The 23,902-nt window shown below is 64.3% G+C and overlaps 1 protein-coding gene across 2 annotated transcripts in view; it reads left to right on the top strand.

Moving 5' to 3' along the window:
• Positions 1-19,842, top strand: part of MAST1 (microtubule associated serine/threonine kinase 1) — a 43,695-nt gene extending 23,853 nt beyond the window's left edge. For both annotated transcript variants that reach the window (XM_073318462.2, XM_073318461.2), the window contains 18 exons: positions 318-450; positions 1,538-1,605; positions 3,101-3,186; positions 3,639-3,847; positions 6,082-6,220; positions 6,531-6,663; positions 6,912-7,077; positions 7,388-7,489; positions 8,107-8,229; positions 8,903-9,012; positions 10,788-10,951; positions 11,393-11,643; positions 12,092-12,295; positions 12,808-13,037; positions 13,772-13,894; positions 14,671-14,807; positions 15,542-15,729; positions 17,036-19,842. In XM_073318462.2, the coding sequence (XP_073174563.1) occupies positions 318-450; positions 1,538-1,605; positions 3,101-3,186; positions 3,639-3,847; positions 6,082-6,220; positions 6,531-6,663; positions 6,912-7,077; positions 7,388-7,489; positions 8,107-8,229; positions 8,903-9,012; positions 10,788-10,951; positions 11,393-11,643; positions 12,092-12,295; positions 12,808-13,037; positions 13,772-13,894; positions 14,671-14,807; positions 15,542-15,729; positions 17,036-18,189 (3,720 nt within the window). In that variant the 3' untranslated portion in view covers positions 18,190-19,842. The remainder of the gene's footprint in view (positions 1-317; positions 451-1,537; positions 1,606-3,100; positions 3,187-3,638; positions 3,848-6,081; positions 6,221-6,530; positions 6,664-6,911; positions 7,078-7,387; positions 7,490-8,106; positions 8,230-8,902; positions 9,013-10,787; positions 10,952-11,392; positions 11,644-12,091; positions 12,296-12,807; positions 13,038-13,771; positions 13,895-14,670; positions 14,808-15,541; positions 15,730-17,035) is intronic.
• The last annotated feature ends 4,060 nt before the right edge of the window (positions 19,843-23,902 follow it).

The raw sequence follows: 23,902 nt of genomic DNA, 5'->3' as shown, positions 1-23,902 counted from the left end.
AGTCCCTGGTCCCTGTGCCCCTGGCTGGCAGTCCCTGGTCCCTGTGCCCCCGGCTGGCAGTCCCTGGTCTGCCAGCAGGAACAGGTGTGTAGGCAGAGCCCCAGTGCCCTGCTCCCACCCCCACCCTGCTCGCTGACCTAGTAACCGCCCTCCTCGTGTGCAGATCCGTAGTTGGGGCACCTCTCCCCAGTGCCTGCTCTCGGACACAAGGGGAGCCCTGGGGTGTTTCCCCAGCCTGCAGGGTCCCTATCTGGGGGTGTGGCCCCCCTGCCTGCCCATTAGTGACGGGGCTGGGTGGCCCTGCCGGTGTCTTGCAGGAGTTTAATCCCGAGGAGTTTTACCACCTGTTGGAGGCGGCTGAGGATCACGCCAAGGAGGGACACCTGATGAAGACGGACATCCCCCGCTACATCATCAGCCAGCTGGGCCTCACCCGCGACCCCTTCACAGGTAACCCCAGCAGGGGAGGGGGGCATGGGGACTGGTGCCCACTGCAGCCAGGCCTGTGCTAGCGAGCGGGCGGGTTGCCATTGCACAAGTGTGAGTGATGGCATGTGTGTCTTAGCATGCATGTGTGCGTGATTGTGGGTGCGTGTGTGACTGTGCGTGTTAGCATTTAGTGTGTAAGATTGCACGTGGGTGTGTGACTGCACGTGTGTTAGCGTGCACGTGGGTGTGTTATTGCACGTGTGCGACTACATGTGTGTTATCATACGTGTGTGTGTGATTGCACGTGGGTGTGTGACTGCACGTGTGTTAGCATGCACGTGGGTGTGTTATTGCAGGTGTGCGACTACATGTGTGTTATCATACGTGTGTGTGTGATTGCACGTGGGTGTGTGACTGCACATGTGTTAGCGTGCACGTGGGTGTGTTATTGCACGTGTGCGACTACATGTGTGTTATCATACATGTGTGTGTGTGATTGCACGTGGGTGTGTGACTCTGTGCATTAGCGTGCATGTGGGTGTGTTGCACGTGTGTGACTACATGTGTGTTATCATACGTGTGTGTGTGTGATTGCATGTGGGTGTGTGACTCTGTGCGTTAGTGTGCACGTGGGTGTGTTATTGCACGTGTGCGACTACATGTGTGTTATCATACGTGTGTGTGTGATTGCACGTGGGTGTGTGACTGTGCGTTAGCAGGCATGCGTCTGCACTTGCATTTCTATGACTGCGTGTGTGTTAGCATTCACGTGGGGGTCTGAAAACATTTGCAACTCGGCGCATGTGTCTACATGCATATGTGTGACTGCATATGTGTATGTATGACGGCATGTGCGTTTGCAGCCGCGGGCGGGTGCCTGTATGACTGCATGCATGTGTCTGTGTGTGGGCCTATACGTGATTACATTCATGTTGGCATGCACACGTGTGTACGCAGCTGCCTCGCCTGGGACTGAATGTGCGTGTATATCCCCGTGCGTATGTCCATGGGTGTGCGTGTGTGTGTGAGTGAGTGTGTGTGGCTGCCCGCGTCGCCCTGCCTTCGTTGGCTCCCGTGGCCCCTCTCCTCAGCTGATGTCCCCCCCCAGACATGGTGCATCTGGAGGAACATGACAGTGGTGGATCCAACACGCCCGAGACAGATGAGTTCACGGAGGTAAGTCCCCACCCCGGGATACATACAGCACATGGCCATCAGGGCTCCGAGCTGTGGGCGGTGGGCGGTGTCTGAGGGCTGGGTCTGGTGCCCCACAGCTCTGGATCTCTACTGATGGGGCCATAATAATGTGGGGGACTCGCCATTCCGCTGCCGCCTACTGGAGGGGATTGGAACAGCCCTTCTGTGTGTCAGAACCGCCCCAGTCCCCTGGGGGAGCCCTGGCCCGAGGTGCTGTAATGGGCGCAATCCCGCTGGGTCCCACTGGGTGGCAGTATGGCAAAGGGCTTGGGGTAGGTCCCCGCTGCCCCATCTGGGGCATTTTGTTAACACACAAATGCATTTGCCCACCCAGAGATACAGACACACAACAGAGGCAACACAACTGCACGCCCACACAGCCACACAATGCCCAGACACCCGCACGCTCCTGTACATGTTTACAGAGAAACACACACAGACTGGTGTGCAACACAATCACACACACCGAGAGGGACACAGCCCCAGAAACAACACGCACACAGGCAACCGCAGAAACAACACACACAACTCACTCAGGAGACACACACATCCCTCCCTGTCACACACCGTCTGAGAACCAACCCTCAAAACAACACAGTCCACCCCAGACACACACAGACCAGCATGCAGCACAATCACACAAACCTAGAGGGACACAACCCCAGAATCAACCCACACAACCTATCCTGGAGAGACACAGCTCCAGAGAAACGACCCCCCAAACAACACCCCTGCTGAGACACACAACTCCAGAAACACACTCCCCATGAGCACACATGTCACAGCCCCAGAAACAAACAACACCTAACGCTGCCGACAGTCACACACCCCGGGAGGACACAGCCTGAGAAACAACATCCTCCCATACAGAGACGCACACTTCCCCCAACCTCAGGAACAACACAACCCACCCCAGACACACACATACAGACACTCACACTCCCTCATAGACACACCACACCTGAAACACAGCACTCCCCACAGAGCCATCCCCCCTCCACAATCACACCCCCTACAGGGGCACAACCTGGAAATAACACACACGCTCCCCAGAGACACACACACACACACACAGAGCTCCAGAAACACCTACCCACCCAGAGAGAGACACACAGATACACAACCCCAGAAGCAACACACACTCTGGACCCAGACACGCACACACAGATACAAAGACCCAGAACCCAACACACCCCACAGACCCACTCCACCAGGGACACCCAGCCCCACAGCTACACGCACAAACACAACCCCCAGCCCCCTGTGCCCGGGCGCTAAGCCGAGTCTGCCCCGACTGGCGGTAGCCCAGCATGGGAGCACCAGGTACCTGGTGCTCTGGGAGGTTGGGGTCTAGTGGTTAGAGCAGGGGGCTGGGAGCTGGTGGGGCCTGAGGGCTGACATGGGGGTGGATCTGGGGGTTGGGGGCTCCCCCTTTCCCACCCCCACCGTCAGTGATGCATGTGATTTATTCCAGGGCCGGGGAGCTGCCCTGAAACACAAGAAACCGCCCGGAGAAGGGGACTTTGAAACCATCAAACTTATTAGCAACGGAGCCTATGGGTGAGAGAGTGTTGGGGGAGGGGTTGACCCCTGACCTGACGCCCCTCCTGCGGCAGTGGCCTGCACCCCTTGGGGGTTGTGGGGGAGGCAGGAGAGATCTCTCTGGAAGGGATCAGCACCCCCAAACCCGCCCCCAGCCTCACAGAGACTTGGAGCGGGGAAGGGAGAACACTGGACTCCTGGGTTCTATCCCAGCTCCGAGCCAGCAGTGAGGTTAAGTGGTTAGAGTGGGGGAGGACTGGGAGTCAGCCTGGGTTCTCGCGCCAGCCTTGGGTGGGGAGCGGTTAGAGTTGGGGAGTGGGGGGTTGGCTCCAGGACTCCTGGGTTCTTGCGCCAGCCCCAGGAGGGGAGCAGTTAGAGTTGGGGAGTGGGGGGGGTTGGCGCCAGGACTCCTGGGTCCGCACCTGGCACCAGTGGCTGGGGCCGGAGCCGAGCGCTGCTCTGTGTTTCAGGGCCGTGTACTTGGTGCGGCACAAGGAGACCCGGCAGCGCTTTGCCATGAAGAGGATCAACAAGCAGAACCTGATCCTGCGGAACCAGATCCAGCAGGCCTTCGTGGAGCGGGACATCCTCACCTTCGCCGAGAACCCCTTCGTGGTCAGCATGTTCTGCTCCTTTGAGACCAAGCGCCACCTCTGCATGGTCATGGAGTACGTGGAAGGTACGGCGGGCTGGAGGGCGGGGGGGGGGCACGCCTGGGGTGGGGGGCCACGGCCCGGCCCACCTGGGGAGGGGACACCAACGGCAGCCCTGAAACTGGCTCTGCTGCCCATCCAGCACTGTTGCACGTTGGTGGGGCTGGCGAGCACGTGTCGTGTCACAACCTGATGGCGTTGCGTTGTGATACGGTGGGGCTGCCTAGCAGTGTGTTGTGTCACAACATGGTGGTGGTGTGCTGTGATGTGGTAGGGCTCCTTAGCAGCGTGTCGTGTCACAACACAGTGACGTTGTGTTGTGAGGTGCCCCTTCTGCATAGCAATGTGACGCGTCCCAGCATGGTGGTGTCATCTTGTGACCTGCCCTCTCTGTGCAGTGATGTGGCCACGACATGGTGGTGGTGTGTCGGGCTGGGCTGTCTCTGCATGATGGGACATGTCGTGACGTGGTGGCGTGTTGGGCCATTCGGCCTCTGCAGGGTGGTGCAGCATGACATAGTGGCGTGGCATGATGTGCTGACTGCTCAGCGGGGTGATGCCATGTCATGGCTGGAGGGTGGGTGTTGGGACAGGGTGACATTGGGTCATGACGGAGCAGGGTCTGCGTTGCATCTCGATGGGGTGGAGTTGTATTGTAATGAGGGGATGTGATGGGGAGATGTTGCATCATGACAGGGCAGCACCTTATCAGGCCAGGGAACACTCGTGGCAGGACATGGCATTGCTGTGTCACGACAGGGCCATGTTCTGTCCTAATGGCGCCGTGGTTTAGAGCGGCAGGGTGGCATTGTGGCATCATGGGGCAGTGTCGTGTCCCAACGGGGTGGATTTGTGTGGTATTGTGATGGGACAGCACTGTGGCGTGCCAGGGTGCCTGCCATTCTCTTGGGACAGGACAGTGGTGTGTTGTGACAGCACCGTGTTGCGTTTTACTGGGGTGAAGTTGTGACATGCCAAGCTGCACGTGCATGGGTTGCCTCACATCCTCTTGGCACAGGCATCCCATGGTGAGAACCCAACATCACCGAGAGGCTATTTTAGTTACTTCTGGGGGAATTCTGCGCCAAAAAAATAAAATTCTGCACACAATATTTTAAAATTCTACAAAATTCTGCATATTTCATTTGTCAAAATAATACAATATAATCACACCAGTTTCAATTATTTTGGTAAGTTATTTCAAAATACCTCTCAGCGTGTATGTCTGTAACAATACAGGCAACAAAAAGGAGTCACGAAATGTTTTTTGACAAATAGATTCCTTACTAGGCATATTAATACAGAACTCTGAGTAATAATTCATTTTAACTACAGTACAGAACCGTATTTCCCACACCTCTTAGAAGCAGTGCAAAAGGCTTGGAGGAGTCAGGGGTAACGAAGAAGCTGAGGGAGAGGGAAGTCATTACTGGGAAGGAGCCTGGGTGTGAACTTGGAGGGTTGTTGGATATGGGTGGGAAAAGTATGAAATGGTGTTTTTTGGGGGGGGGATTGTTGGGGAGCTTCCCCCATGCAGACCCTGGCTGACCCCTAGCTTCTCCCATTCATCAAGCTCATCAGCCCCTGTCCCCATGTGACCCTCCACCCCACACTCGGATACCCCTTCCCCCCATCCCCATATGTCTCTGCACCGCTCCTGTCCCCATGTGTTTCCGTGCCCCCACTCAGCCAACCCTCTTCCCCCACGTGGCCCTGCATCCCCTCCTCCTGTGGCCCTGTGCCTCCACTCCCATTCAGCCCCTGCCCCAGCTGGTCCTCCCCCACTAGTCCTTATGATTCCCTAACTGTGACCTCCCAGCAGCCCCATGTGCCCAACACTGTCTGTCTGCCCATATCCCCTGTCTCCTGACCTGGCCCGACAGGTGTGGTGAAGAAGGCACTGCAGGCTCTTTCTCTTCCCCATCTGCAGCTGGGGCTGGCTGGGAGCAGCTGCTCTGTTCTAGCACCACAGCGCCCTCTGGTGGGCAAAAGGTGGAACTGCAGCAACTTTCCAGCAGAAGTTATTTTCTGTGGAAAACAATAAAAGTATGCATGGCACATGAATTAAGTTAGTGCGCAGTGGTGCAGAATTCCCCCAGGAGTATCTAAGTACATTGGGGCTGGAAGCTGAGATTTCTGGAGAGGGTCTGGGGCTCCATGCACCCCACCATCAACAGGGCTCGAGAATGCTCCCTGCTCTAGGAGTACGAGGGGAACCCTCCTCCCAGAATAAACAGGGTCTCCCTGGCTCCCCTGGCAGGTGGGGACTGCGCCACGCTGCTGAAGAACATTGGGGCCCTGCCCGTGGAGCTGGCACGGATGTACTTCGCTGAGACCGTGCTGGCCCTGGAGTATCTGCACAACTATGGCATTGTCCACCGTGACCTCAAACCCGACAAGTACGGAGCCTGTGGGGCGGGGAGCAGAACGCCTGGGTTCTATTCCCAGCTCTGGGAGGGGAGTGGGGCCTAGTGGCTAGAGCGGGAGGCTGGGAGGCAGTACTCCTGGGTTCTATTCGCGAAAGGAGGCAGCTTCTTCCATTGCTCTTTCATCCCCCTCCCTCAGCCCCATCTGGGGCCCCCCAGCTCCTCCCAAGGATGGGGTGGGCCATGCAATGTGGTGATCTGGGACCCAGGAGCGGGGTGGGGGCCCCAGAATCCCCCCTCCCCAGCTTCCACTCTCAGGGGCTCCCTGTCACTGTCCCACCAGCCTACTCATCACCTCCATGGGGCACATCAAGCTGACGGACTTCGGCCTCTCCAAGATGGGGCTGATGAGCCTCACGACCAACCTATACGAGGGCCACATCGAGAAGGATGCCCGCGAGTTCCTGGACAAGCAGGTGAGGCCATGGGGCAGGGGATGGGGGGCCATGGGGGATGGGCTGCAGTGGGCGGGGCCATAGGGGTGGAGCTACAGGGGCCCCTGATGGGGGATGGGGGGGATCAGGCAGGGGATGGGCATTAGGCCAGGGCCGATGGGGCTTAGTGTATATGGGGAGCTGGGGGCACTAGCTGAGGGCTGACGGGGTGGGGGGCTCAGTGGGGGGCTGGGGGCACTAGCCGAGGACTGACGGGCGCTCCCGGGCAGGTGTGTGGGACCCCCGAGTACATCGCACCCGAGGTGATCCTGCGGCAGGGCTACGGGAAGCCGGTGGACTGGTGGGCCATGGGCATCATCCTGTACGAGTTCCTGGTGGGCTGTGTGCCCTTCTTCGGGGACACCCCCGAGGAGCTCTTCGGGCAGGTCATCAGTGGTAGGTGGGGGCGCGGGGGACATAGACATCCTCAGGCTCGGGGAAAGTGTGAGGGCAGGTTCATGGAGGGGACAGTGTAAATTTGGTGGGAAGTGTTGGGGATGGGGCTGAGATTGGGGGGGAAGAGTTGGGGGTGGGGCTGAGTTTGGGGGGAAGGGTTGGGGGTGGGGGCTGAGTTTGGGGGGGAAGGGTTGGGGGTGGGACTGAGTTTGGGGATGGGCTGAGTTGGGGGGGGAAGGGTCGGGGGTGGGGCTGAGTTTGGGGTCCAGCTTTGACCCTGCCCCCATCTAACCCCCCCCCCCCCCCCCAGACGACATCCTGTGGCCGGACGGGGAGGAGGCCCTGCCCATGGACGTCCAACACCTCGTCTCCTGCCTGCTGCAGACCGACCCGCTCGTCCGCCTGGGGGCCGGTAAGACGCTGCCCCCCCTGGCTCCCCCCACAGGGCCCAGCTGGGGACGGGCTCTCGGGCCCGGGGCCAGGACCATTGCACCATGGACCTGCTGCAGCCATGGGTCCCGCTCAGCTAATGCCGTGGTGTAACCCCCCAGCCTTGTGCTCCCCGCTTCTCTGATGCCCCAGAGCCCCTTCCCCCCAGCCTTGTGCCCCCCGCATCTCTGATGCCCCAGAGTCCCTTCCGCCCCAGGTGCCCGCACCCGACCCCAGTGACCCCGTGCTGATGGCAGGCTTTGGCCACTATAGCCGGGCTGGTGCCCAGCAGCCATGGGCCCGAGCAGCACTGCCTGCCCCCAGCCAAGGGCCCTGCTCCCCGGGCTCCCCCTTGCCTGCCCCCAGCCAAGGGCCCTGCTCCCCGGTCTCCCCATTGCCTGCCCCCAGCCAAGGGCCCTGCTCCCCGGTCTCCCCATTGCCTGCCCCCAGCCAAGGGCCCTGCTCCCCAGGCTCCCCCCTGCCTGCCCCCAGCCAAGGGCCCTGCTCCCCGGTCTCCCCCTTGCCTGCCCCCAGCCCAGGGCCCTGCCCCCAGGGCTTCCCCCCCTGACACCCCGCCCCGGCGGGGGTCGGTCTCTGCAGGTGGCGCCTTTGAGGTGAAGCAACACAACTTCTTCAAGGAGCTCGACTGGGCGGGGCTGCTGCGCCAGAAAGCCGAGTTCATCCCCCACCTGGAGTCGGAGGAGGACACCAGCTACTTCGACAGCAAGTGCCACCCCCCATATCCCCCGCTCCTGCCCCCCCCCACCAAGGGCACTGCCCGGGCAGCCCGCCATGTCCGAAGCATGAGCCAGCCTGGGGTCCGGAGCTCAGGGAATGGGGACTCAAGAGACTCGTGTATCTAGAGCCATGGGCCTGGGGGCTCAGGTTCTATCCTGGCTCTGGGAGGGGAGTGGGGTCTAGTGGTTAGAGCAGGGGGGCTGGGAGCCAGGACTCCTGGGTTCTATCCCCAGCTCTGGCAGGGCGGGGAGGTTGTCAATCCTCCATGCTGCCACCAGGGCACTCTACATTCCCATTTCTTTTGAAGGGGTTTTGGGTCTGGTGTTCTCTGCCTAGTCAGTGGCTTGGCAAGCTGCCCACGCTCCATGCCCACGGGCAGCGTGTCTGGCCGGGGGCAGAAGGGACCTCGGTCTCCATGGCCTGTTCAATCCCTAGTCCCTCTGGGGTCCCATTAACGTCAGTCGGGGGAGAGGAGTTCTGTGCCATGGGCGCCCAGCCTGCTGGGAGCCGTGCCGAGAGCCTGCAAACTCATTGTGCTGGGGGGGGCATTTCAGCAGCAGGGAATGAAGCAGGATCAGGCACCCCTCGTCCAACACTGAGATGCAGCCACCTCTGGGGTGGGGCGCAGGGGCTGTTTATATCTCCCTTCCCCCTCCAGCTCGTTCGGACAAGTATCACCACATCAACTCCTACGACGACGACGACACAACGGAGGATGAGCCGGTGGAAATCCGGCAGTTCTCGTCCTGCTCCCCCAGGTTCAGCAAGGTGGGACCCCGTAACTTCGAGGGCAAAGGGCTGCCCCGTCCGGGGCCCCTGCGGCTGTGGCTGTGCAGGAGGAGTTTGTGTGTGTGAGACCTATGTGGTGTGTGTGATGCATGGGACCTGTGTGAGCTGTTGGACTTGGAGACATGGGAGCTGTACCTGTGGGGCCAGGTCCGTGGGTGGGATCCGTGGCACATGTGCGATCCGTGGGGCCGTGTGTGTGATCTGTGGGGCCAGAGGCGTGTGTGCGAGCCATGGGTCTGGGGGCACATAGAAGATCTGTGGGACTGGGAGCATGTGTGCAAGCTGTGGGGCTGGCGGTGTGTGTGATCAGTGGGGCCGGCGGTGCGTGTGCGATCCAGGGGGCTGGCGGTGCGTGTGTGATCAGTGGGGCCGGCGATGCGTGTGCGATCCAGGGGGCCGGCGGTGCGTGTGCGATCCAGGGGGCTGGGGGAGCGTGTGCGATCCAGGGGGCTGGGGGAGCGTGTGCGATCCAGGGGGCCGCCGGCGCGTGTGCGATCCAGGGGGCTGGGGGTGCGTGTGTGATCAGTGGGGCCGGCGGCGCGTGTGCGATCCAGGGGGCTGGGGGTGCGTGTGTGATCAGTGGGGCCGGCGGCGCGTGTGCGATCCAGGGGGCTGGCAGTGCGTGTGTGATCAGTGGGGCCGGCGATGCGTGTGCGATCCAGGGGGCCGGCGGTGCGTGTGCGATCCAGGGGGCTGGGGGAGCGTGTGCGATCCAGGGGGCCGGCGGCGCGTGTGCGATCCAGGGGGCTGGGGGTGCGTGTGTGATCAGTGGGGCCGGCGGCGCGTGTGCGATCCAGGGGGCTGGCAGTGCGTGTGCGATCCAGGGGGCTGGGGGAGCATGTGCGAGCTGTGCGGCCGGCGGCGCGTGTGTGATCCAGGGGGCCGGCGGTGCGTGTGCGATCCAGGGGGCTGGGGGAGCATGTGCGAGCTGTGCGGCCGGCGGCGCGTGTGCGATCCAGGGGGCCGGGGGAGCGTGTGCGATCCAGGGGGCCGGCGGTGCGTGTGTGATCAGTGCGTCCGGCGGTGCGTGTGCGATCCAGGGGGCCGGCGATGCGTGTGCGATCCAGGGGGCCGGCGGTGCGTGTGCGATCCAGGGGGCCGGGGGAGCGTGTGCGATCCAGGGGGCCGGCGGTGCGTGTGTGATCAGTGCGTCCGGCGGTGCGTGTGCGATCCAGGGGGCCGGCGATGCGTGTGTGATCAGTGCGTCCGGCGGTGCGTGTGCGATCCAGGGGGCCGGCGATGCGTGTGCGATCCAGGGGGCCGGCGCTGCGTGTGTGATCAGTGGGGCCGGCGGTGCGTGTGCGATCCAGGGGGCCGGTGGCGCGTGTGCGATCCAGGGGGCCGGGGGAGCGTGTGCGATCCAGGGGGCCGGCGGCGCGTGTGCGATCAGTGGGGCCGGCGGTGCGTGTGTGATCAGTGGGGCCGGCGGTGCATGTGCGATCCAGGGGGCCGGCGATGCGTGTGCGATCAGTGGGGCCGGCGGTGCGTGTGTGATCAGTGGGGCCGGCGGTGCGTGTGCGATCCAGGGGGCCGGCGGCGCGTGTGCGATCCAGGGGGCCGGCGGCGCGTGTGCGATCCAGGGGGCCGGGGGAGCGTGTGCGATCCAGGGGGCCGGCGGCGCGTGTGCGATCCAGGGGGCCGGGGGAGCGTGTGCGATCAGTGGGGCCGGGGGAGCGTGTGCGATCCAGGGGGCTGGGGGAGCGTGTGCGATCAGTGGGGCCGGCGACGCCTGCCCTGACCCTCGCCCCCCCCAGGTGTACAGCAGCATGGAGCACCTCTCCCAGCACGAGCCCAAGGGCCCGGGCGTCCCCAAGCGGGACCAGAGCAACAAGCACAAGGACGAGAAGCTCAGCAAGCGCGAAGGCCTGGGCAGCTTCACCCTGCGGGACAAGAGCTGGCGCAGCGGCTCCCCGGAGCTGTGAGTCGGGGGGGGGCTCCCCAGAGCTGTGCGTGGGGGGGGGCTCCCCAGAGAGGTGAAGGGGGACAGGAGGGGGCTGGGCAGGCTCTCCCCCAGAAACCGCAGTTCATCCCAGCCTGCAGCGCCCCTGCTGGGACAGTCCCAGAGACCTTCTGGCAGAGGCTGGTTCCGAGAGGGCGGGGGGGAGGTCTAGTGGTTAGAGCAGGGGGGGCTGGGAGCCAGGACTCCTGGGTTCTATTCCCAGCTTTGGGAGGGGAGTGGGGTCTAATGGTTAGAGCGGGGGGCTGGGAGCCGGGACTCCTGGGTTCTCTCCCGGCTCCGGGAAGGCGGGGGGGTCTAGTGGTTGGGGGGGGGGGAGCTGGGAGCCAGGACTCCTGGGTTCTCTCCCGGCTCCGGGAGGGCCTTGGGGCCTCACCCGCCCACCCCATGCGTGTGCTGTAGGAAGCGTCTCTCGGCCTCGGAGTACACCTGCCTGGAGAGTGAGTCGAGCCCCCCGCTGGGCGCCCGGCGTCGCTTCTCCGCGCTCATGGACACCAGCCGCTTCGCCGCGCCGCTGGAGGACGATGACGAGCCCCGGGCCAGGGGCCCCGCCAGGGAGAACGGGGGCCCCGCGGCTGCCCCCCAGGCCGAGGGCAAGGACGGGACCACGGGGGGAGCCAGGGACCCCGCTGCCCCCAGGGACGCCGAGGCTGGTGGGTAGGACCTGGGGCTCCCAGCAAGGAGGGAGGGGAGCCAGGCAAAGGGTTAAATGTGGCATCGCCCCCCCCCCAACCGGGGTAACTTCCCCCTCGCCGTGGGTAATTGCCCCTGTTCATTGGCCCCACTAGGCAGAGCAGGGGGAGGTGCATTCTGGGTAACAGGCTGGAAAGCTTTGGGGGGGCAGTATATTGTGGGTACCAGCTCTATGTAATGGGGGGGCAGAGAGAGGTGCATTCTGGGAAAGGGCCCTAAAGTCCATGCTGAGGGAGCAGTGCATGCTGGGTAATGGTGCCACCATTGTGTGGGGTGGAGAGGTGCATTCTGGGTAAGGAACCATGGGCTGCCCTGCCCCATGGCCCCGCCCCAGGTGGCAGGGGGGTCAGGGAGGAGGCTGAGACCCTCCAGTGCCCCCCCACCCTGTTTCTGTGTCTCTCCCCGCAGGCGATAGAGTGAAGGGGGGCGAAGCCCAGGCCCCGAAGGACGTGGACCCCCAGACCCCCAAGGCCACCAGCGACCTGGTTCTGCGGCGCGCCCGGCACCAGCAGCTGTCCGGGGAGTCGGCGGGCGAGAGGCGCAGCGCCCGGGCGGGAGGCAAGGTCATCAAGTCTGCCTCGGCCACCGCCCTATCCGTCATGATCCCCACAGGTACCCCCCAGCCCTGTCCGTCACGATCCCCACAGGTACCCCCGCACTGATACCTCCTAACCCCCCTGCCCTGTCCATCGCGAGCCCCACAGGTACCCCCCAGCCCCCCCTGCCCTGTCCATCGCGAGCCCCACAGGTACCCCCCAGCCCCCCCTGCCCTGTCCATCGCGATCCCCACAGGTACCCCCCAGCCCCCCCTGCCCTGTCCGTCGCGATCCCCACAGGTACCCCCCAGCCCCCCCTGCCCTGTCCGTCATGATCCCCACAGGTATCCCTGGGCTCCCGCCCTGTCCACCATGATCCCCACAGGTACCCCGCACTGATATCTCCTAACCCCACCAAGCTGCCTGTCATGATCCCCAGAGGTCCTGCGCCCTGGAGAGCAGGACTCCTGGGTTCAATCCCCGGCTCTCGGATGGGAGTGGGACCTATTGGTTAGAGCGGACTCCTGGGTTCTCTTGGCAGGGCCCCAGGGGTGCCGTGCTGGTCTCACTCACCCCGTCTCTCTGCAGTGGAACAGCACGGCAGCTCCCCCCTGGCCAGCCCCATGTCGCCCCGCTCCCTCTCCTCCAACCCGTCCTCGCGGGACTCCTCGCCGAGCCGCGACTACTCGCCCGCCGTCACCATCCTGCGCTCGCCCATCACCATCCAGCGCTCCGGCAAGAAGTACGGCTTCACACTGCGTGCCATCCGCGTCTACATGGGCGACAGCAACGTCTACAGCGTGCACCACATTGTCTGGGTACGGCCCAGCCGGGCGAGGGGCCCCGCACCCATGGGGGGCAGTGCGGGCTGGGCGAGGGGCCCCGCACCCATGGGTGGTGCAGTGCGGGCTGGGCGACGGGCCCTGTGCCCCATGGGTGGGGCAGTGCGGGCCGGGCGAGGGGCCCCGCACCCATGGGGGGCAGTGCGGGCCGGGCGAGGGGCCCCGCACCCATGGGGGGCAGTGCGGGCCGGGCGAGGGGCCCCACACCCATGAGGGGGGGTAGTGTGGGCCGGGCGAGGGGCCCCACACCCATGGGGGGGGTAGTGCGGGCTGGGCGACGGGGCCCCGCACCCATGGGGGGCAGTGCGGGCCAGGCGACGGGCCCCGTGCCCCATGGGGGGCAGTGCGGGCCGGGCGAGGGGCCCCGTGCCCCAAGGGGGACAGTGCATGCTGTGAAAGGGATCTTACACCCCACAGGGGAGCAGGGTATACTGGGAGAGGGGTCTTGTGCCCACTTGGGGGCAGGGCATGCTGGGTAAAGGACTTCACACTTTCCTGAGGGTGCGGTGCATGCTGGGAAAGGCTGGGGGCAGGGCATTCTGGGTACGGTCCTCACACCATCCTTGGGCGGGGAGGTGCATTGTGGGTAAAGGCTCTACAGCGCTGGGTGGAGCGTTGCATTCTGGGTGAGGCCCTGCGCCTTTGGTTGGGGCGTTGCATTGTGGGTAAGGAGCACGGGCCAGCCCTGACACCTGCCCCCTGCCCGGCAGCACGTGGAGGAGGGGGGCCCCGCCCACGAGGCAGGTCTCTGCGCCGGGGACCTCATCACCCACGTCAACGGGGAGCCGGTGCACGGGCTGGTGCACACGGAGGTGGTAGAGCTCATCCTGAAGGTAAGTGTCGGGGACCGGTGCATGCTGGGACAGGGGCCTTGCGCCCCGTCGGGGACCGGTGCATGCTGGGAAAGGAGCCTCACACCCTGTTGGGGAGCGGTGCATGCTGGGACAGGGGCCTTGCGCCCCGTCGGGGACTGGTGCATGCTGGGAAAGGAGCCTCACACCCTGTTGGGGAGCGGTGCATGCTGGGACAGGAGCCTTGCGCCCCGTCGGGGACCGGTGCATGCTGGGAAAGGAGCCTCACACCCTGTTGGGGAGCGGTGCATGCTGGGACAGGAGCCTTGTGCCCCGTCGGGGACCGGTGCATGCTGGGAAAGGAGCCTCACACCCTGTCGGGGAGCGGTGCATGCTGGGACAGGGGCCTTGCGCCCCGTCGGGGAGCGGTGCATGCTGGGAAAGGAGCCTCACACCCTGTCGGGGAGCGGTGCATGCTGGGACAGGGGCCTTGCGCCCCGTCGGGGAGCGGTGCATGCTGGGACAGGGGCCTTGTGCCCCATTGGGGAGCGGTGCATGCTGGGAAAGAGGCCTCACACACCTTCCTGGAAGCAGTGCATGCTGGGACAGGGGCCTCGCGCCCCGCCGGGGATCAGTGCACGCTGGGACAGGGGCCTGATGCCAAGCCCCTGCCCCACCGTTGCGCATGGAGCCCAACTGTGCCCCCAGGTGCCGCCCACACGGCCCCGGGCCAGAGGCAGGCCTTGGCTAATGGGGATGGGGCGGGAGGTTGTTTCCTGCTCCCCCCCGCCACTCACGTGGCCCGTCTCTCATGGCAGAGCGGGAACAAAGTGATGGTGACCACGACGCCCTTCGAGAACACATCCATCCGCGTCGGGCCGGCCCGCAAGAGCAGCTACAAATCCAAGATGGCGCGGAGGAACAAGAGGAGTGTCAGCAAGGAGGGGCAGGAGAGGTGGGGGGGGACAGGAGGGGGTGCTGGGGCAGTGGGGAGGATGGGGGGGGCAGGGCCCGGAACAGGAAGGGGTGCTGGGGCCAGGGCAAGAGGTGGGTGCCAGGGTGGGAGGGACAGAAAGGGGTGCTGGGCTAGGGGGGACAAGAGGGTGTGCTGGGGCAGTGGGGGGGAAGGGTGCTGGGGTGGGGGTCAGGAAGGGGTGCCTTGGCAGGGGGGACAGGAGTGGGTGCTGGGGCCGGGGGGAGAGGTCCTGGGGTTGGGGGCAGGAAGGGGTGCTGGGGTGTCAGGGGGCAGAAAGGGGTACAGGGGTGGGGGGGGATAGGAGGGCATACCGGGGCCGGGGGAAGGAGAGGTGCTGGGGTGGGGGGGCACAGAAGGGGGAGCCGTGGCGGCAGAGGGCAGGAAGGGGTGCCACAGTGGGGGGGACAGGAGGCCGTGCCGAGGCAGGCGAAGGAGGGGTGCCGGGGGAGCACAGGAGGGGGGGCTGGGGCAGGGGGAAGGGGCGGGTGCCTGGGCAGGGGGGAAGGATGGGTGCTGGGATGGGAGGGACAGGAGGGGATGCCGGGGTGTGGGGGAGGGGTCCTGGGGTTGGGGGCAGGAAAGGGTACTGGGGTGGGGGGGACAGGAGGGGGTGCCGAGGCAGGGGAAGAAGGGTGCGGGGGGGACAGGAGGGGGATCTGGGGGAAGGAGGGGTGCCGGGGGATCCCCCCCCTGCACTGACCCTCTCCCCACAGCAAGAAGCGCAGCTCGCTCTTCCGGAAAATCACCAAACAAGCCAACCTGCTCCACACCAGCCGCAGCCTCTCCTCGCTCAGCCGCTCGCTCTCCTCCAGCGACAGCCTGCCCGGCTCGCCCACCCACAGCCTGAGTGCCCGCTCGCCCACCCAGAGCCTGCGCGCCACCCCCGACTCTGCCTACCTCGGTACTGGGTGTGGGGCACCATGGGGGGCACTGGGGGACAGGGGACACCCTGGGGTGGGCTGGGGGTGGGGCACCATGGGGCGGCACTATGGGGTGAGCAGGGAGCATGGCTGAGGGGGCACAGCAGGTGGGGGCTGGCGGCACGGCGGGAGGGCACAGCTGCAAGGGATCACCAGGGGGGAGCGGGGGAGACAGGGACATGGCGGGATCTCTGTTACCGCCTCATCCCTGCCCCCCATGCCAAAAGGCATGGTGCAGGTGAGGTGGGGGGCGTCAGAGCCGCCTTCCTGCGTCTGTGAGCCAGGTTCTGCCCCACTCATGGGGGTGGGGGGAGCAGGTGTGGGGCTGGATTTAGGGGTGGTGGAACATCTGGGGCGTCCTTGGGCTGCACGGGCTTCTCCCTCCACCAGGTGGTGCCCCAACCCCGTTCAAGCCGCTCCACGCCCTGACTCTGTCAAGGGGCATCTCCCCTGCCCGGGCACTGTGCCCCCACGTCAGGCGGTGCCCATGGGCAGGGGGGCAGAAGGGCAAGGGGGATCCAGGCCCAAAGCTCCAGCAACTAGAGATATGGGGTGAGCTGAGTGCTCCAAGAGAACTGGGGGGGCCCATCCCACTCATCTGTCTGTCCATCCATCCATCCAGGGGGCAGCCCCATCCCACTCGTCTGTCTGTCCATCCATCCATCTGGGGGGCAGCCCCATCCCACTCGTCTGTCTGTCCATCCATCCATCGGGGGGGCAGCCCCATCCCACTCGTCTGTCTGTCCATCCATCCATCGGGGGCCAGCCCTATTCCACTCGTCTGTCCGTCCATCCATCCTTCGGGGGGCAGCCCTATCCCACTCGTCTGTCCATCCATGGGGGGGGGGCAGCCCCATCCCACTCATCTGTCCATCCATCTATCCATCGGGGGGCAGCCCTATCTCACTTGTCTGTCTGCCCATCCATCCATCCATCCATCGGGGGGGCAGCCCCATCCCACTTGTCTGTCTGTCCATCCATCCAACCATCCATCCATTCGGGGGGAGCCCCATCCCACTCATCTGTCAATCCAGCGATGGTGGGGGCAGGGCTCTCCCCACTTCTGCTGATCCAGAGCAGGCTGAAACACAGCCTGTATGCCATGGGGGGGCTCCTTCAGGACTTCCCCCCCAGGAAGTAGGGGGGATCAGGCTGTGGGAGGGAGGGCTGTGTGACGGGTTCTCCCCCGGGCTGCCCCCCCAGGGCGTTCAGAGGTCCTGGTCTCCAGGGGTCCGAGCCGCCCCACTCCGGGATCTCACCCCCCATCCCGGTCTCCTCTCTCTGCAGGCGCCTCGTCCCAGAGCAGCTCCCCAGCCTCCAGCACCCCCAACTCCCCGGCCACCTCCTCCCACCACATCCGGCCCAGCACCCTGCACGGCCTGTCGCCCAAGCTGCACCGCCAGTACCGGTCGGCCCGCTGCAAGTCGGCCGGCAACATCCCGCTCTCGCCCCTGGCCCACACCCCCTCGCCCACCCAGGCCTCGCCCCCCCCGCTGCCCGGCCACACGGTGGGCAGCTCCCACACCACCCAGAGCTTCCCCGCCAAGCTGCACTCCTCCCCGCCCGTGGGCCGGCCCCGGCCCAAGAGCGCCGAGCCGCCCCGCTCACCCCTGCTCAAGCGGGTGCAGTCGGCCGAGAAGCTGGGCTCGCCCCTGGGCTCGGAGAAGAAGGGGGCCGTGCGCAAACACAGCCTGGAGGTGACGCATGCTGACTACCGCAAGGACTTCCACCCCGAGGCCGGCCTGCAGAGCCTGGCCGAGTCGGACGGCGAGAGCCCGGGGGCCGGCGACGGGGCCGGCAGGCAGGTAGCCGCCCGGCGGCTGGGCCGGCAGGAGTTGGCCCTCAGCTTCGGAGCCGGGGAGGCGGCAGGCACGGCCGGCGGGGGCCAGACGTGCCCCAAGGAAGGCCTGGCCTGCGCCGAGGTGGCCGGCAGTCCCCGCGACCCGGCGGGGGGCGTCAGGAGACACCAGGGGGTTCAGACCGAAGAAGCCTTTGCCGCTCCCGCCCGGCCCCCGGCCAAAGCGTTGAGCCCGGTGCAGGAGCATGAGCTGGGCAGGAGGGGCGAGGCAGAGGGGGTGCCGCGCGGGCCTCTGCCTCTGGTGGTGGAGCCCCAGGGGGGCGCCGCCGGGCAGGGGCTGTGGGAGAGGAAGGCCGAGGGGCCCCAGGGCCGGCAGCCCCCCAAGTGCCCCCAGAACCAGGCTGGCTCCCCCAAGGAGAAGTTGATCCTGGAGGTGGTGGAGGAGCACACCACCCTGGGGCCCCGAGCCAAGCCCCCCTCCCCCAAAGTCCCCTGCCCTGAGGCTTCCAAGAATGGGCTGGCCCCCCCCCGGAAGGGCCTGATTGAGGCAAAGACGCTGGGAGTGATGCTGCCGGCGGGAGCGGCCCCTGCCCCGCAAGTCCCACCCCCTGCCGCTGTGGAGAAAAATGGGGCGGGACACTGAGAAGAATGGGTGTGGGGGGGGCAGGATGCCCCCCCCCCCGGAGTGTACACGCTCTGCAGGAAAACAGGGGGACACCCCTGAATTTTGGGAGACATGGTCGGGGGCCCCTCGGCCGTGCCCCCAAAAGGACTCTCGTCTGTTTTTGTGCGGGGCGGTGGGTGGGTATGGGGGTTACACAAAGCCCCCCCCCCCCGTAATAGCTGCTTCCATCGGTGGGGTGAGGGGCACCGAGCCAGGAGGAACCCCCCCCAGTTCATGGGGGAGTGAAGGCAGTGCCCCATTGTAATCCCCCCAGTGAATGGCATGTCCTGTGTAAAGTATCTATACATATATATATATATAATATATACGCGCAAGAATACCACGTACACTGAAGGGTTAATACTGTGATTTCCCCCTCCCCCCCCCCCACCAGGTTCCTTGCCATGGCCCCAGTCAGGAAAGGGTTAACTGGACCCCAGATTCCCTGGGGGTGGGGAGCTTGCTCTGGAGCCTGCCAGGGATTTGGGGGGGGGCAGTTCCTGGCCTGTCACCCCCCCCCCCCGGCCACACCTGGTTTATACTTCACCATGGCAACCAGCTGGCCTGAGCCAATCTGGGGCCTGGCTTGCTGAGGTCACTGAGCAGCCCTTGTAGCATCATCAGGTGTCCGGTGATGTCATCAACAGGCAGCCAATGGTGCTGCAAGGGCATGGTCCAGCCTGGGGAGCTCAACACCCCCCCACCCCCACCCCCGGCCTCCCCGTGCTGGCATGATGATGTTGTCAAGCCGTGGCTGCTTGTGTGATGTCATCAAGGTGCTTGTGTGATGTCATCAAGGTGCCTAGTGCCCTGGTGATGTCATCAAGCTCCACCCTTGGGCACCGCGCCTCCCTACTGGGTGTTGGTGATCTTGGACATCATCATGGCAGTGCCCCCCCCGTCATGTGCCCTGGTGGGGGCGTCCCCCATGGGCACGGTTCTCGCTATGCAAATGCCCGGTGCTGCCCTGAGAGCAAATCGAGCTGTTGGGGGCCTCACACAGCCCATGGGGGAGGGGGCGGGGGGGGCATCGCTGTCTCACCCCCCACCCCAAATATTTCCCCACCAACCAAGCCTTAATGGACCCTGCATGCCGTGGGCACCCTGCTCAAACACATTCACACGCCTGCCCCATGGCCTGTGCACACACCCCCCCTGCCGCAGAGGGACCAGCAGGGGGCGCCTTTCCCAGTGGGAGACAGCCCCCCCTCCCACTCAGGCCATGGGGGGGTTCCTCACGGAACGGGGTCTCCAAGCCCCGCTCCAGCCTGGGGGTCAGATAGGAGAATGAGAGTTGGGGGGGTCCCCAGCAACGGTGCCTCCGCAGGCTGGGCCAGGTGATAACCAAGGAGGGGGATGGTGGGGGGGGGGGAAATTATCCCTTATAACCCCCCCCAAAGAAAGGTGCTATAACCCCTAATCACGCTGGCTATGGGGGGGTGAATTCCCGCCCCCTCCTACTCCAGAGCCCCCCATGTATATGAGAGGGCCCCACAGGTGGGGGCATTGGCTGCCCAGGAGATGTTGGCGGGGGGGGGGCAGGGGAACAGGGACACACTGTGTCCAGCCCTCAAGTGGGTCCTAAAGCAACCGTGTGCTCATGTAATAATAAAGACTGTACAGCACATATCACTCCCCTGGTGTGGTGTCTCATTGTGGGGGGGGGGTTGTCTACATAGTCAGCCCTCCCCTGCTGCATTATCTGGGGTCGATTGTTCCCCCCGCACCTGTAGCAGCATCCTGTTCCCCCCCACAACCCTCCTCCCTGCATGATCGGGGGGGGCATCCCAAACATGCCCCCCACCACCATCTGCTGCACTGACTGGACGGGGCTCAGCCTGCTTGCCCTGTGCCCCCCCATAACACAGAATGGGGGCACTAACTGGAAGATTGAATTGGGGTGGGGGTCAGCACCTACAGCCACACCCCACTTGAGATGACACCACCCCCCAACTGCACCCCCCACGTGCGGGCCTCCAGTTTTTCAGGTGCTTCACCCCCCAGGGCATTCGGCTCCTCCCTGCACTTGGAAAGTGGGAGGGTGTCGTGGTTTGGTGATCGGGCGGGGGAACCCATCAGCCTGGCTGGGTGAAATCGAGGGACACCCCCACCCATAAACAGCATTAATCACTATTGCAGGTGCAAGTTCTGAGCCCCCCCTCGCCTCCCAGATCAGACCCTCTCCCCCAGCCGCCACGTGCCACCTGGATCGCATGCCCCATTGACTCCTGGTTCTGCTCCGGCCCCACGCCAGGCCTCCTGCGCAGCCCTGGCCCCGATCCAGCTGCCCACGGGGCCGGGCGTTGCCAGTTCTGTACGGGCTGGTGTGACCAGCTGCATTCACGTGAGGCTGGGCTCACACGGGCCAGGCCGGAGGAAACAGGCCAAAGGTGTCATGGCGGCGTCACCCCCACCCACCCATGGGGCAGCGGCCGTGGGGTTCTGATCCGCCACCCAGCCCAGCATGGGGGTTCTGGTTCAGCCCATTTGAGGCCTGAGGGTCTGGATCCAGCTGTAGGCCCCCCCAACACCATCTGTCATCCCAACATCCCAAATCCCCCCCAACTGAAACCCCCCCCATACACACTCCCTTGCTGCCCCAAACTCCCCTTCCTGAGAACCACCACCCCCCAGCTGAGATGGCCCAAAGAGGATCCCCAGCCTCCTTGGCACCAGTGGGAACCCCCCCCCCCGCCAACAGCTCCGCTGTGGGGCTGCCCCAGACCTTGTGCCCCTTTCCAGGTCAGGGTGGGCGCTGCTCCGGGGTGGCTGGCGAGCTCTGTGTCACCTATCCCTTGGCGAGGGCCTTCTGGCACAAACCCTGCAGCCTCCTCCACTGGCTCCGCCCGCCCCAGGATGAACCTGCCATGGGGCAGAGGGGCCAGAACTGGGCATTTGTGTGGCCCATGAACCAGTGTCTCCCTCCAATGCCTGGGGGGGCAGTGGGGCAGGCATCCAGGCCATTGTCTCCCTGAGTCCTGGGGGCTCCCCCAATCTATCCCCCACCCCCACTCTGACCACTAACCCCCACTCCCCTCCCAGAGCCTGGACTAGCTACCAGGAGTCCTGACTCCCAGCCTATCCCCCCCACCACACACATACGCTCTAACCACTAGACACTCCTGTCCTCTCCCAGCTCATAGAATATCTGTGGGGTGGTCGGTTGGGGGCACATTCCCCTCTTCAGCCTCAGCCCAGAGGTGGCATCTCTGTTCCCACCCTAGTGCTGAGGACTCCCCCCACCCCCAGGGCTGTCCCCCTCCTTCTCTGAGCCCAGGACCTGAGGGGCCAAGGTTAAACAGAGCGGGGCCAGGACTCCTGGGTTCTATCCCCAGGTCTGGGAAGGCAGTGGAGACTAGCCGTTAGAGGAGAGAGACAGTGGTGGGGTGGGGTGGGAGGCAGGACTCCTGGGTTCCAGCCCAGCTTGTGGAGGGGAGTGGGGTCCCATGAGCCCAGTGCCCCCTCCCCCGCATGCATCCCCCCTGCCCCATCAATGGCTAGGAGCTCAGAACCAACAGCCCCAGCAGCTGGGGAGGCCACGAGGGGACCCTCCCAGGGTGCATTGGGGCACCAGAGCGGGATTATGGTAGCGCCCCCCCATCCACCCTGCAGCATCACAGGGGGGCCCCTGCCCGCTATAGCATCCCATGGGCCCCCAGCTCCCCACAGTGGCATAGGGGATCCCTGCTCTGCACCCCACAATCACAATCCCACTATTGCATCCTATGGGACCCCGGTGCCCCATCTCCCACCGCAGCATTACGGGTCCCTCCCCCCAGCGGTCCCAGCCCTGTAGCATTGCTTGGGCTCCCCCCACCCATTCCCAGCCTCCCCAGCCCCCTGCCCCGGGCTGTCACAGGCTCTCCCCATCACTGATCCCCACCCCACCCGTCTCTCCACCCCGCACCGATGAGCCCCCCACCATGAAACCTCCCTCCCAGTGGCTAGGATGCGAAGGGACTGCCATGGCAACAGGACGGGCACTGGTGGTGCCAAGCTGGAGCCCAGCCGCCGGGGCTTGGGGGAGCTCATGACCTACTTTCTCTGGTGCTTTCTTCCGGCCCACGTTAATCGGGGATTATCCTGCCCTGACTGTGGGGGGGACGGGACTCGGCTTTTCCAGGGCAGGAGCAATGTGGGGACACAGGCAGCTCTGAGCCTGTCTGTGTTCTTGGGGTTGGGCGGGGGGTGTCTAGGAGCAGGACTCCTGGGTTCTATCCCCAGCTCTGGGAAGGGAGCACTTATCTCCTGGATCCCTTGGGCTGTCCCCCTGCCCCTCACCCAAGTTCTTATGTGTGTGGGGCTGGGCCACAGCCTCTGCCCCAGGCCTAGCCAGGAAGCTGGATTAGGCCCTGGCCTGGCCCTCTCCCTTAGACCCAGTCCAGTGGGATTGGGGTTCCCCCCCCCCAGCTTCCTAGCTGACCTCCCGGAGTGAGCAGGATTTGGGGTGCAATGTCCCTGTAAGGGGGGGGTCCCCAGGGCTGTATCCACCCCCAGCACACCCACCTCCTCCAAGAGCTGGAGAGGGGGTATGGGTGCTGTGTGTCATGTGTGGGAGGTTGGTTGTGTTACATTGTGCGCACTGCATGCATGTGTGTGTGTGCATCTGCGTGTTTTTTCACATGAATGTGTTTCATGGGTATTGTTTTTGTCTGTGCTGTGTGTTTGGTTGAATTTGTGTGTGTGTCTACATGTATTATTTTCATGAGCATGTGTGTTTTTTGCAGTGATTTATTTTGTCTGTGGTGTGTGTGTCTGTATTTTACATAAAGTGTGTCGTTTTGTGTGTGTGTGTGTGTGTGTGTTGTGTATTTGTGAGCATGGTGTTTGGTGCTTTTGTGTGTTGTTTTGTGCGTGTGTGCACGGTGTTTTGTCTCTGTGCTGTTTTGCGTAGGGGATCGTTGGATCTGTGAGTTTTGTTATCTGTATTTTGTGTTTCTGTGGGAGATGTTGTGTATGTTGTGTGGAACGTACCCCGCCATCTATCCCCAGGCCCTCACCACCCCTCCTTCCCCTGGAGAACTGGGATGCTCCCTTGACCCACACAGGCACTCACCCCCCACCCCAACCCCTGTGGCTTGCACCGGACGCTCCCTCCCCCGCGCTGTCAATTATGGCTGCTGATGTGGGTGCCCTCTGGGTGCTGGTGCTGCCCTACTTTAGCTGCCTGACCTACTAATGCTGAGATGCCAGCCAGGCCCCGTGCTGGCCCAAATAGTAACCACAGTACCAGGGGAGCAGCGGCAGGGAGAGATGCCCCCGTACCTGCCCCCCCACGCACCACACATTGCCCCTGCCAGCACCCCTCCTCCCCCGCCTGCTGAGGCTGCCATGGGGAGACTCCTGGCTCTGGGAGGGGAGCGGGGTCTAGTGGTTAGAGCAGAAGGGGAGCTGGGAGCCAGGACTCCTGGGTTCTACTTCCTGAGCCAAGGATAGAACCCAGGAGTCCTGGCTCTTTGGGCTGCACTCAGACTATTAGGCAGCACTGCTGTGCTTCCTCCCATGTCTCCTGGTTACACCCTTCTCGCTGCGGTGGGTGTCTGAGTCCCAGGGCACAGCTCCATGCTGTCCCCTGGGTACGGGGGGGGGTATTGGGGTATACCCCAAGGTACAGTTGCTCTAACACCCCCCCATCACCAGGGGTTCAGGCCGCAGAGCCCCTCGATTCTTAACATGGGGCCCCCTTATCTGA

Source organism: Lepidochelys kempii, chromosome 20, assembly GCF_965140285.1.
Source record: "Lepidochelys kempii isolate rLepKem1 chromosome 20, rLepKem1.hap1, whole genome shotgun sequence".
Taxonomy (NCBI): Eukaryota; Metazoa; Chordata; order Testudines; family Cheloniidae; genus Lepidochelys; species Lepidochelys kempii.
The sequence above is the reverse complement of the archived record's forward strand: the minus strand, read 5'-3'. Positions and strand labels throughout refer to the sequence as shown.